The 12747-nt window shown below is 42.7% G+C and overlaps 1 protein-coding gene across 2 annotated transcripts in view; it reads left to right on the forward strand.

The window, feature by feature from the left end:
- The first annotated feature begins 3453 nt into the window (after window positions 1–3453).
- The window catches only part of AMN (amnion associated transmembrane protein), an 82794-nt gene continuing 73500 nt past the window's right edge, over window positions 3454–12747 (forward strand). For both annotated transcript variants that reach the window (XM_027849331.1, XM_027849330.1), the window contains exon 1: window positions 3454–3537. In XM_027849331.1, coding sequence (XP_027705132.1) covers window positions 3489–3537 — 49 coding nt within the window. In that variant the 5' untranslated portion in view covers window positions 3454–3488. The remainder of the gene's footprint in view (window positions 3538–12747) is intronic.

Here is a 12747-nt window from a genome sequence, read left to right on the forward strand (position 1 = left end):
ATTATATACTTGACAAGCATTTTTTTTAAGGCAATTGGGGTTAAGTGACTTGCCCAGGGTCACACAGCTAGTGTCAAGTGTTTGGTCTAAGACCGGATTTGAACTCAGGTCCTGTGCTCTATCTGAAGGGGGGGGGGGTTTGGGGTGCTCTTAGATGCACAGAGGCACCCGAAGATCATGGGAAAAAGCCCAAATCGCGGCACTGATCTGCCTAAATGAATTCAACTCAGATCTTCTTCTAGCCAGAGAAAAAAGTTTATTAAAGATAAGCGTACAGGCCAGACTCCAAAGGAACCCAAACATCAGTGATCTACATGGGGTTTAAGGTGGTCAGGTTACGCTCACAAGGAAGAGCAGTGTGAGGCAGTCTAGAAAGCTCAGCGTCTGAGTGGGGGCTGGGGCTAAGGTGGTCAGGCCAGGTGACACCCATAACGGGTGGGCATGGGGTCTCATCCTCTAGGGGCATGAGAAATTCCCAGCATCTGAGTCGGGGCTGGGGTGGATAGGCTACATGACACCCGTTAGGATGGGCGGGCGTGAGGGGTCTCAGCTTCTAGGCTTGAGAACAGCTCAGCAACAGAATGGGGGAAAGGTGAGCCTTAAGTACAGACTGAGGGAAGGGCCATGCAGTTTGGAGCGAAGAGAGGAGGGATCCAAGGAGTGGCCAAGCAGTTTGGGGTGAGGGGAGGAGGGGTCCAGGGAGATCTGGATGTGGGTGGCCAGCAAGCTGGGGCGAAAGGAACACTGGGCCTAGCTAGGATTAAGGGTGGGAATGGCCAGGAAGGCAAAACAATGGGAAAGCCAGTTGATGGGGGCAGTGGACCATTTGGAAAAGGGTCCAGGTGAAAATTTCCATTTGGAATGTCTGAGTGATTTGAACAGACAATGAGAATAGATAATGAAGGGAGCTGGAAGGGGAAGTTTGCTTTCAAAGGGAAATAAGGCAGTTTCTAAAACTTTAAGGGTTTCCTGGGACTGGTAAACAAAACTGAAGCCAGGTTCTTTTTGGGGACGGGGAGGAAAGATGTCAAAGAGAGATAAGTGAGTCTACAAGGAATCTAAAAGTTTTAAGGTTTTTCTGGGAATTGAGGGTAGACCTCTTCATTTCCACTGCGCCACCTAGCTGCCCCTAACTGTATACTTGAAAAGCAAGCTGTACATAATAAAGATTTGCAGTTACATTACAATCCTCTCCTATTCTATAGTGCGTATGGAAATACTCCTTTTATTTGATGTTTGTTAAACTCAGGATAAAAAAAAAATACATGAAAAAAATTTAAAGTTTAACGTTCTAGGCGATGAGGGGCTCACTCACTACATCACAAGGCAACCCTTTTCCTCATCAAGGACAACTCAGATTGTTAGGAATTTTTTCCTTCTATTGAGCCTAAATCTATACCAAGGTAACTTAATATTAGTAATAATTCTAGCTAGCATTTACATACTGCCAACTGCACGTTGGGAACTGTGCTAAACTTTAGAAATGTTATCTCATTTGATTCTCCCAACAATCCAGGGAGGGAAGGGCTATTATGATTCCCATTTTACAGTTGAGGAAACTGAGACAGACAGAAGTTAAGTGACTTAGAGTCACACATCTAACAATTGTCTCAGCTCTTCCTGCCTCTAGGCCCAGCACTCTATCCACCACAATATCTAGCTGCCTCTAACTTCCACGCATTGCTCTTAATTCTACCTTTTTGAGCCCCATAGAGTAAATCTAATCCCCCTTCCACCTAGCATCTCAGAACTGAAGGGGACCTCAGAGGCATCTGGTCCAAACCATACTCAAACAGGAATGATCTTGATAGCATCTGACAAATGGCCATTGAGCTTCTGATGAAAAATTGTTCTTAGGCTTAAGGTCAATAGCTTCAAATGTCTAGCACAAAAAGGCAAATTTTCATATAAGACTATTCAATTATAACAAATATATCACAATTTAATCTTAGACTATTGAGAGTCCAAAGAGACCTTAGAGATGGTCTAGTCTGGTCCACTGCATTATAAGAATGGGAAAGTTGAGACCCAGATAGGTTAAATACCCCCCAGTCAGTCAAAACTACTCCCTTCAATTTTACATTCTGAAAAATGCTACCAAAGAATCAGAGAGAAGAGTGAGAAAATATTTTTAAACTCTATGCCTATAGTCATTAGCAGCTCTATTCAATGGGAATTGAGGTGCTCAGAGAATGCCTAAATCACAGAATTGTTTCTTTCAACTGCTTTTGTAAAGACGCAACCTTTAATTACTCCGCTTTATTCATAAGAGCCCAGACTGTATAGCCTTGGAGGGGACCTCGGAGAGGTCATCTCGTCCAACCCCTTCATTTAGCAAATGAGGGAACTGAACCCACGAGAAGTGAAGCGATTTGTTCCAGGTCACACAGGTAGCGGGTAACGGGAGGAGGCTTTGTCCCCAGGTTGTCTGACTCCAAAGTCACTGTTCCTTCCAACTCTCCCGGGAGAGGTGCGAAAGGGAGACTAGCACAGTCTGACAAAGGCAATACCCGGAATGGTCTCTTTTTAATTATAAAGAAGTTCTGCCTACATAGGTTTGGGCTTACTGAATTTATCAGGCTAGGGAAATGTAACGCGCCTCCCCACATTTTCAGCTTGTCGAGCATTTCTGCTTTGTGTCTGGTTTCAGTAAATGGGTTCTCCCAGTGCTTTCATTAGCTGTTACAAAAGCGGTCAAGATCCCAATTCAAATTGTATCTCTTTTCCCTTTCTTTTTCTCTTTCCCTACCTACTCATTTAGAATTACTACTAATAATAAATTCATACTTAACCACTTTATGCTTTACAAAGCCCTCAACAACCCTACTAGATAGGTGTTACAAGAATTATCCTTCTTTTACAAATGAGGAAGACCTCGGTTCAAAAGCTGCCTCAGACACTTATTATCTGTGTGACCCTGGGCAAATCACTTAATCTCTGTGGGCCTCAATTTTCTCATCGTAAAATGGAGATAATATGACTTCCCTCCCAGAGCTGTTGTGAAAGTCAACTGAGATAATATGCAATAAAGGGTTTTGCAAACCTTAAAGCATCATACAAATGTTAATTATTACCCTCATCCTCATTACCATTGCATCAGTGGAGTGAGCCCCCAGTGAGGAATTAGGGTCTTTGGCAGCTACTTTGCAATTTACAGCCTCAGAGAGGGTTGTAGAGGCTCCAGAGTTTGAGTGATTCAGGGTCTCAGAGCCAGTTTATAGAAGAAGCAACACCTGAATCCAGGTCATCCGACCTCCCAGGTCTTCCTTTTGTCCAGGAATGAGAATAGAAGGACTTGGTCCTCAGAGCCCGGCTGAGGCTTGGGCTTGTCAATGTGTAACTAACTGAGGATCTCCTGGTTGCTGCTGGCCTCCTCAGGGTGTTCCTGCCTGGGTCAGATCACATGGGCCAGAGGAGCCAGAGGAGTCCAAAGTCTGGAAAGGGTCACGGGAGCAGAAAACAGCCTGGGGCGCCTGGGACTGCGTGCTATGGAAGGCTGGCATCTCCCCATCGCTCTGCTCTGTCTCCTGTTCTGTGGTAGGTTGGTTGGGCTGGGACTCAGAAAACATGAGATTAGGAGCCAGGAGACCCAGATCTGGCAGAAAATCCTAAATGCAGGAGATGGGGTGCTAAGAGGACTGTGCAGGGTTATGGAGGCTGGAGCCGGACAGCTGCAAATAATTTGATGAGGATGGTGGATGAGCTGTGTGGAAGAAAGCTATAGACCACCCAGACCAGAGACATGTTAGGTTTTCGAATAAGGTGATAAGTAATGATAACTCCTATTCCTATAGCATTTTAAGGTATATAAAGTATTTTTCTCTTGATCCCTGTGATATACTGGCAAGACCACTAGGCTTAGAGTCAGGAAACCTGGGTTCAAATTCTGGATCTGTAATTGCATGACCTTGGGCAAGTCCTTTCCTTCCTCTGAGATTCACTTTCCTCATATGTACGACAGTGGGGAGAATTAAAAATGGGAAAGAAGTTTAGACCAGGGGCAGGGAACCTGAGGCCTCAAGGCCACACGTGGCCCCCTAGGTCCTCAAGTGCAGCCCTTTGACTGAATCCAAACTTCACAGAACAGAACTAAACCTCTGGTTTAGACCATTCAATTCAACATACATTTATTAAGCACAGTCCTTATCCTCCAGGAGCAAGGGAGACATAAGATGAACACAGATAAGCAAATACAAAGTACATACAAAGTAATTTCAAGAGAGGGACAGAGATAGTAGGTCTAACATCACACATCATATAACAAGATAGGCTACATGGCTTAGACATAAAGGGTGTGACATTATAAACAAATCAGAGGAGCAAGGAGGAAAATACCTGTTAGACCTAATGATAAAAGAAGATTTCATGACCAAACAAGAGACAGAAGGTAAAATGAACAAGTGTGGTCACACAAAATAAGAAGTTTTTACACAAACAAAACCAATGCAGCTAACATTAGAAAAGAAGCAGGTAAATGGGGGGAAAATCTTTTCAGCAAATTTCTCTAATCAAAGTCTCATTTCTATAATATACAAGGAACTCAAATTTATGAGAGTAAGAGCCATCCTTTGATTAACAATAACCAAAGACTACAAATGGCAGTTTTCAGAGAAAGAAAAACCAAGCTATCAATAGCCATACTAGGAAAAAAAACCACATTCTAAATCACTAATAATTAGAGAAATGACAATTACAATAACAACATTGTAAAGATGAACAATTAAAAGACTCAAATCATGATGAAACATACTACTCAGCTCTTGACAGAAAGGTGACAGACTCATTGAGACTTGTTTTTGGACATGTCAGTGCAGGAATTTGTTTTGCTTGACTATAGGTGTTTATAACAGAGGGGTTGTTTTTCTTTCTTTCTCAATGAGGGGAGGAGGTGGAAGGGAGAGAGGGTACATTTTCATTAATTTTAAAAAGTTAATTTTTAAAACAAAGAGTCAATTTGGGAAGGATAAAAGAATTGCCATCTAGTGCTGAGGACTCAGTTATGGTTAAGTAATACAACTTTTATAGTGAACCCAGTTGCATGACTTTTTCCAAGAGCACAGGAACAGAGAGCAGATGGTAAGGGTAATGCAAGGTTGGAGTTTCCCGAGATTGGGGGTTAGTAAGACTGGGATGGGGGAGGGATTCAAGGAGAGCTTAGAGTGGACAGTTGAACTAGTTAAACAAGATAAAGAATAGGTTTAGGAAGAGTTAGAGGGAGAGGTTTAAAGGTAGGAGATTTTGTTCAGAGAGAGGATATTTGGATTTCTGGTCAATGGAGATGGAATAGTTATAGGTTCTCTATCTGTACTGTGGCTGTGTTGAGATGGAGGACATGGGATTTTAGAAGGCTGATGCACTGAAAATCCAGGATGTTCAAGGGGATATGAACTTGTATATTGAAGTGCCTAACTACGAAGACAGGGGTTAAGGTGGCAGGTATGAACTCCTTGAGAAAGAAAGGAGAGTAGACTGGGGTCAGTAAATGACTGGGGCAAGGAATTGAACCAGGTGACAAATGTGGATTGAGTGAAACTCAAATTAATGAATGAATGTAAAAGCATTTATTAAGTGCTTACAATGTGTCAGGCATTGTACTAAGCTCTGGGGATACAAACACAAAAATGAAATACAATTCCTACCTTCAAGGAGCTTCCATTCTAATAGAGGAAGAAAACATAAGGAAGGGAGGGGTGCCCAGAGAAGGATAGTCAAAGGAAGAGAAGTCCAAGGGAACATAGATTGGAGTCATAGGGCAATTGATTGACACTTCCTTTCCAGAAATGGCTGTTAATATGATTACTATTCTCAGAAGTAGAGTTGAAAAGGGAAGGAGGAGGGAGGAGGAATGCATACCAACAGCTTGACACGAAGATGGTGTGGTAGGTCTGGGAACTATTCAAAAGCCCAGAGTTCCAGGAAAGGGAGCTTTGAGCTCTTCAAAGGAAGAGAAATTGCCAAATAATCATGACAAAAGAACAGTCTGAAAGTGGGACTGAGGAACAAGAAATATGTCTAACTTTTCTCCTAAGCCTAGTACTTCTGGGGCATGTAGGAAGGAGCACCCGGTACTGGAGATGATGGTCAAAGGTGCAACATCTTATGGGGAAAATGAGGGGAAATTAGTGCAAAGAGATGGATAATGTGAAGTGAAGAGACTGAAAGGTAAACATTAACAGGAGGACAAAGGAGAATGTAAACCGTGGAAGATCGGAATCAATGAAGGTGGAGATAGGAATGAGAGGACATGCAGAAATAAAAGGAAGAGAGGATTTTCACCTCAGCAAGTGTTGACTCTGAATCACAGGAATGAGAAGAGGAGGCAGGAGCAGGGACTATGTCCACCATCACATGGGGGAATGACCAGTTGATGGAGACTCTAACCTTCCGTACGTCTCTAATATCTGGGTATTGAGTCTCAGATGTCCAGGTTCTGAGATTCCAAGAGCAGAGGAAGACAAAAATGAAAGGAAAGACAAAGACGCCAGGGCTGGACTGAAATCCTGTTCAAGGAGCCACTCTGCATTTGTTCCAAGCACTCAGGTTCCAATATCTGAGTCCGGGACATGCAACCCACCCCTCTCACCATCTCATGCCTTTACTATACTAAAGTTTAGATTTGTGATGGCTTCCACGGATGGATGAGGTAAACCTTATTGGAAGAGGAGTTGTTATGGCAGAGGTATACCTTTAACACAGGTTCACTGCTGCCCAAGGGACCCAAGGGCTGAGGTGTAAAATGGCTTAAAGGTCCCTTCAGAAATCATCTTCTGGCCTCTTCTATAGATTTTTATAGTTAGAGAAAACTCCGAAGGTCCAACTTGTACGTGACCAGGAATCTCCTCTACAACACTCTTGACAAGCGGCTAACCAGTCTCAACTTGATGATTTCAATTTTGAAAAACTACTTCACCAAGACATCTCATTATACTTTTGGACAACTCTAATGATTAGGAGATTTTTTTTAGGTAACACTTGTTGCAGCTAAGTAGTGCAGTGGATAGACTGCTGGGCCTATAGTCAGGAGGACCTGAGTTCAAATCTAGCCTTAGACTCTTCCTGGCTGTAGAACCTTGGACAAGTTACTTGACTTGTCTGCTTCAGTTTCCTCAAGTGTAAAATGAGATTATAGTTGTAAGAATCAAATGAGATAATATTTGTAAGGCCCTTAGCACAGTGCCTGACACATAGTAGGTGCTTAATAAATGCTTCTTCCCCTTCTCTTTTTTGTCTCCTTCCTGATGGAATGAGCCTCTGTACACTTTGAAGACGTATTCTACCTTGTTGCCCCTATCCTGATAATACAGAAACTTCAATACGGTATATATCCCCAGGTTGTGATCACCAACTCACTTTACAAGGGTCTAAGTTCACAAGTCTTTAAGGAAAACAAATGGTGCTTGGGTCAGAGCCACTGGAAAATGACAATACCTGCTTCAATCACTTATGTAGAAGTATTAAAATCATACCCTGTAGCTACATGCCACCCATAACTCCCAAGTGGAGCCAGCCAGATTAAAATATAATCAGGAAATGTTCAGCAAAATAATAAAAATACAATGCAACGTAGACAATATTAATTTGTGGTTTTCTAAGTCAATATGCAGCCTGCAAGGATGTAGGTTTCTATTTGAATTGGACACCTCTGACTTACAGTACAGGTGATACCCAGAGGTCATTCCTCTGTGGTGTTACTTCATCCCATTGCTTCTTTGGCTGCTTCGGTGGCACACATGTCCTCCCTACCATCCCTTCCTTCCCTTCTAGTAGCTCTCAGCTCATATATGTCACTGGCGGCTGGCTCCCATCACAGCCTCCACTAGAAAACATTCTCTGCTGTTCTGCTTTTCAAGGGCTGTGGCTCACACCTCCTGCAATTCTCCTCATCTCCCAGAAGATGGCAGTCATTCCCCTTCCTAGGAGACCAGCTCCTTGGCTCCAGAATCCCATGGTCATTTATTTGTATTATAGTTCAAAAAACTGTTCCCAATGTCATTTCTAAAGGCATTTCTCTTTTTAAATTTTCTTTTAATTTAATTGATTTTTTCTTATATCACCTTCATTTCTGAATAAATCCCTGCCCAGTAATTCATTGTAACAAAAATTTTAAATGGGCAGGGAGAAGAGAGAGCAGTTCAGCAAAGCTAACCAATTTGTCACTTGAGTCTGAGGGTAGATGCCATGTTTCACACCCAAAGTCACTCAACTCTGCAAAGAAGGGAGGGAGGTACATTTTTCTCATTCCAAGCTTGGTCATCATAATTACATAATGTTCAGTTGGATTTGGGTTATTCTCATTTACATTGTTGTGCTCATTATTTATATTGTTTTCCTGGTTCTGCATCCATTCATATAAATCTTCCCATGCTTCTCTGAATTTCTGAAAGGTTTTTTTTCCCCATACCAAGATGTCCCACATCTCGATAATCAGGCCTCTCCCACCTTCAGTTCTGAGTTCAGGGTTAATTTTCGGTGTCTGCTGTCTTCTCCCCACCCTCAGCACCTAAGTGGTCCATATCCTGCCTACACCAGCATCTTCTAGAACCTCAGAAAAACATTCCAATCTTTGTCCCCCATTGCTTCTCAGTCTACTGCAATTCCAGGGAGGAGGCTATTCAAAAGACCTGAGGCTGCTGCCCCAAACAGCTAGGAGGAAGAGAGCCATGTGTCCTTGGGGGTGGCAGAGAGTAAGTTTCCATATTATCAGTTGGAGCACTGAGTCAAAGACATGAAAAAAATACTTATGTTCACATTATATAGGTGCCTTTGACAGGAGTTGCATTCATTAAAATGATTATGAACCTCTCAAAAGCCTCCAGGAGGTTGTGAAATAGAAAAAAAAATTGAGAGAATTGGGCTAGACCTCTAAAGACCTGGCTTGGAGGCTTAATTTTGTCTCTGACTTGCTATTTGACTGTGGACAAGTTACTAAATCTCTATAAAATTCTCTGCCCTTATTACTTTTCAAGGTTACTATTAAGAATAAAATGAACTAAGTAGACATGAACTCACTCTGTGGCCTGTGTATTGCAATAGCCTCCTATTGGGTCTCCCTGCCTCCATTCTTCCTCTTTCTTAATAAATCCTCCACACAGCCACAGAAGAAACAATATTTCCCAAAGCATAGGTCTGACCATGCCACTCACCTGCTGAAGGCTCTCTGGTGTCTGGAGTGTCAGATGCAAGCCTCTCTATTAGGTACTTAAAGCTCTTTCCCACCTTTAGCACACATCACCTCTCCTCATCTACTTTTTGGTCCAGGCAAACTGTCCTTGTCCCTGACACACAGCATTCAATATCTGGTCTCTGGGCTTTTGCCCATGCTGTTCCCCATGTCTGGAATGCACTTCTACCTCAGCTCCCCCCTTGGGATCCCTGGTTTCCTTCAAAACTCAGTTCAAATGCCAGGTCTTTCCTGATTCCTCCCTTACCCCCTCAAATTTTTGTTGTTATTCAGTCATTTTCAGTCACGTTCAACTCTTTGAGACCCCTTTAGGGGTTTTCTTGGCAGAAATACTGGAGTGATTTGACATTTTCTTCTCCAGCTAATTTTACAGATGAGGAAATTGAGGCAAACAGGGTTAAGAGACTTACCCAGAGTTATACAGCTACTAAGCGTCTGAGGTCAGATTTGAGCTCAGGACTTCCTGCCTGCAGGCCCAGTGCTTTATCCACTGTGCCTACCATACCCTAGCTACCCTAGCCTTCAAATTATTTTGTATTTATTTTGTATATACTTTTAGCTGCACATGTTGTCTCCACTGACAGGGCAGGATTTGATTTATTTTTGTCCTTGTATCCCCAGTGACTAATATAGAGCTTGGCACATAGTAGGTGCTTAATAGATGTTTGGGATTGATTGACTGACCTTGGGAAAGTTGCTTTCCATTCCTTGATGAGTTTCCCTATCTGTAAAATGAAAGGTTTGGGCTAGGATATCTAAGACCCTTTTAATTATGACGTTCTATGTTCTCTGATTTTAAGGCCTTTTGAGCTACCATCTCCCCCGATTTCAGCACAGACATCCTGCCCTCTAGAATTCTTAATACAGATTTCAAGAAGTCGTCCCTCAGCTGCTTGGAGGAGGGAGGAGGATATGGGGGAAGGAGAGCAGAGGTATATGTGCTAGAAAAATGCACTGGGCCAAGAGTCAGAAAATCTGGGTTTGTTTTGAGTCTCATCTCTGCCAATAACTAGCCCGGTGACTCTGTGGGCCTTAGGTCCTGGGTCTCTTGGGTCATTTCCTGCTGTAAATTCAATGATCCCACAACTTCATGGTCTTAAGGTTCCTTCCAACTCTGACACGTGGTGACTTGCGTTCTCCACCTTTGGTCCACATTACTGTGCCCTGGTCCCTGTGCAAGAGCATGAGCTGGGGCAGGCATTAGGGTGGGGGATGCAAGATGCCAATTGGGTAAAGGTTTGGGGAGCAAAAGATGCGAACAGTCTTTGCTGAAATGGAGCCACGATAGTCTCTGCAGCTACAGCTCCTCTGAACCTCCACTTTGGCATTTAGCTGTTTATTGAAGCAGGAAATGCTTCCTGAAGCTGGGCTCAAGCTTCTCATGTTACATATGCATGTGTGAGGCTGGAACTAGCATCATCTTTATGGTAGAGCTGGGGAGGGGGTTGGTGTAACTCACTGAAGGATGTCTAGGGGTGGGGTGGAGGGGATGGGGAAGAAACAAGGAAATGAGAAAGGAAAAGGAGGAGCGAAGGAGGGGGAGGGAGGGAGGGAGGGAGAGGCAGGCAGCAGGCCAGATCCTCTGCTGGAATTCATATCCTTTGGGGTCCTGGGAAGTCTCTTCCCACCTCTCCCTCTTTGGACTTCCTCCCCCCCCCCCCCCCGCCCCCGGATGGTGAAGTCGGGGCAGGAAACCTTCCCAAACAGCGGGGGTGGGGGGGGGGGGATTTGAACTTGTGTTCCACTGAGAACTTCTCTATTTATGTCAAGGATTTACAGTTCTGGCAACTACATCAGTTGAGTGGGGCAATGGAGAAGATAACACCACCAATAACAATAATAATAGCTGGTATTTATATGGCATTTTAAAGTTTACAAAGCGCTGACAAATATTTTAATAATCTACAAATAAATTATTAATCATTTTATCCTCCCAAAAACCCTGGGAGGTAGGTTCTATTATTATTTCCATTTTACAGATGAGGAGACTGAGGCAGGCAGCTGTTGCCCAGAGTCACACAGTTAGTAATTTTCTGAGGCTAGATCACAGACCTAGAGCTCGAAGAGACCTCAGAGGACATCTGGTTCAATCCTTTCATTTTACAGAAGAGGATTGGAAGCACAGGGACGTTAAGCCCAAACTTGCCCAAGGTCTCAGAGGTGAGATCTGAACCCAGATACTCTGACTTTAGAGACAGGGCTTTCTCCCTTGTATCACTCTGCCAATGTAATGTGGAGTCAAGAGACTAGGGTTCGAAATCTGGCTCTAAAACTTACTAGCTGTCGGATCATGGGCAGGACATTTCATATCTCTGAGCCTGAATTTCCTCATCTATGAAATGGGAGTGATAACACTTGACCCATTTGCTGAATGAAGGAAAATCTTAAAGAGCGATAGAAATATGAGCTATGATTCTCATTATTCATTAGTCCCTGCAACTAATAATCTCTAGGAGGGTTTGGAAGCCAAGGAAAAGGAAAAAAACACCAAACACATCACCCATCCCACTCATCTCCTGGAATGCATAGCTCATTCACCACACGGGAAAAAAATTCAGCCGTGCTCTCAGTTATCTGGACCTCCTGGCTCCTGCTTCCTAGTCTAGTGGCAAGAACGTCTGACTGAGATTTAGGAGGTCTTGGTTCAAATCATGCTTTCCAATTAACTCACTGTATAACCCTTCCTCCTCTCTGAGCTTTAGTCCACTCCTCTATAAAATGAGGGGGTTGTTGTAATGGAAAGACGACTAGATTAGGAGTCAAAGCACTTGGGTTCCAATTCTGGCTCTGTTACTTAACTATCTGTGTGACTGGCAAGTAACCCTTTTTGAACCTGTTTTCTTCTCTGGAAAATGAGAGGGTTTGATTAGATCACAGGTGTCAAACTCTTGAAACTAGGTCACTAATGTGTACATATGGATCCCTGTGGGCTGCATATTGACTTGGTTTGGAAATATCACGTATATAATAACGATATCATGTATGTAATGTGTAATAAATATACTATATAATATATACAATATAATATATAATAAATATACTATATAATGTATACAATATAATATACACTATCATGTATATAGCATATAATATACATGATGGTATATTTATTATATATAAATATATAACCATGATTATATATAATAAACATATAAGTAATATATAATAACATAATGTATATAATATATATTCTATAATATAGCTTATTGTGTTTTTATTCATTTTGGTTAAGTATTTACACTTTGCGTGGTGGGGAAGGAGGGGACAGTGTAGCACTAAATTCTAAAATTCTACGGTCTCTAAGGTTTCTTTCAATTCTGACATTCTTTGCTTTTTCTTTTCGGGTCATGTATTCGCTCACTATCAAGAAATGGGGATTAGGAGTGTTGGGTGGGGGGAGCAGTGTAAGAAGCCAGTCAGGGAAGGTTGGAGGCAGAAGGTATAGAAGCATTTGGTGGAAGGAAGTTCTTGGGTTCCTAGTGGCTCTTACTTTCCCCATCACTGTAGGCAGCTGTAATGGTGTGTGTGTGTGTGTGTGTGTGTGTGTGTGTGTGTGTGTGTGTGTG

Source organism: Vombatus ursinus, unplaced genomic scaffold, assembly GCF_900497805.2.
Source record: "Vombatus ursinus unplaced genomic scaffold, bare-nosed wombat genome assembly UNPS02007284.1, whole genome shotgun sequence".
In the NCBI taxonomy this organism is placed as follows: Eukaryota; Metazoa; Chordata; class Mammalia; order Diprotodontia; family Vombatidae; genus Vombatus; species Vombatus ursinus.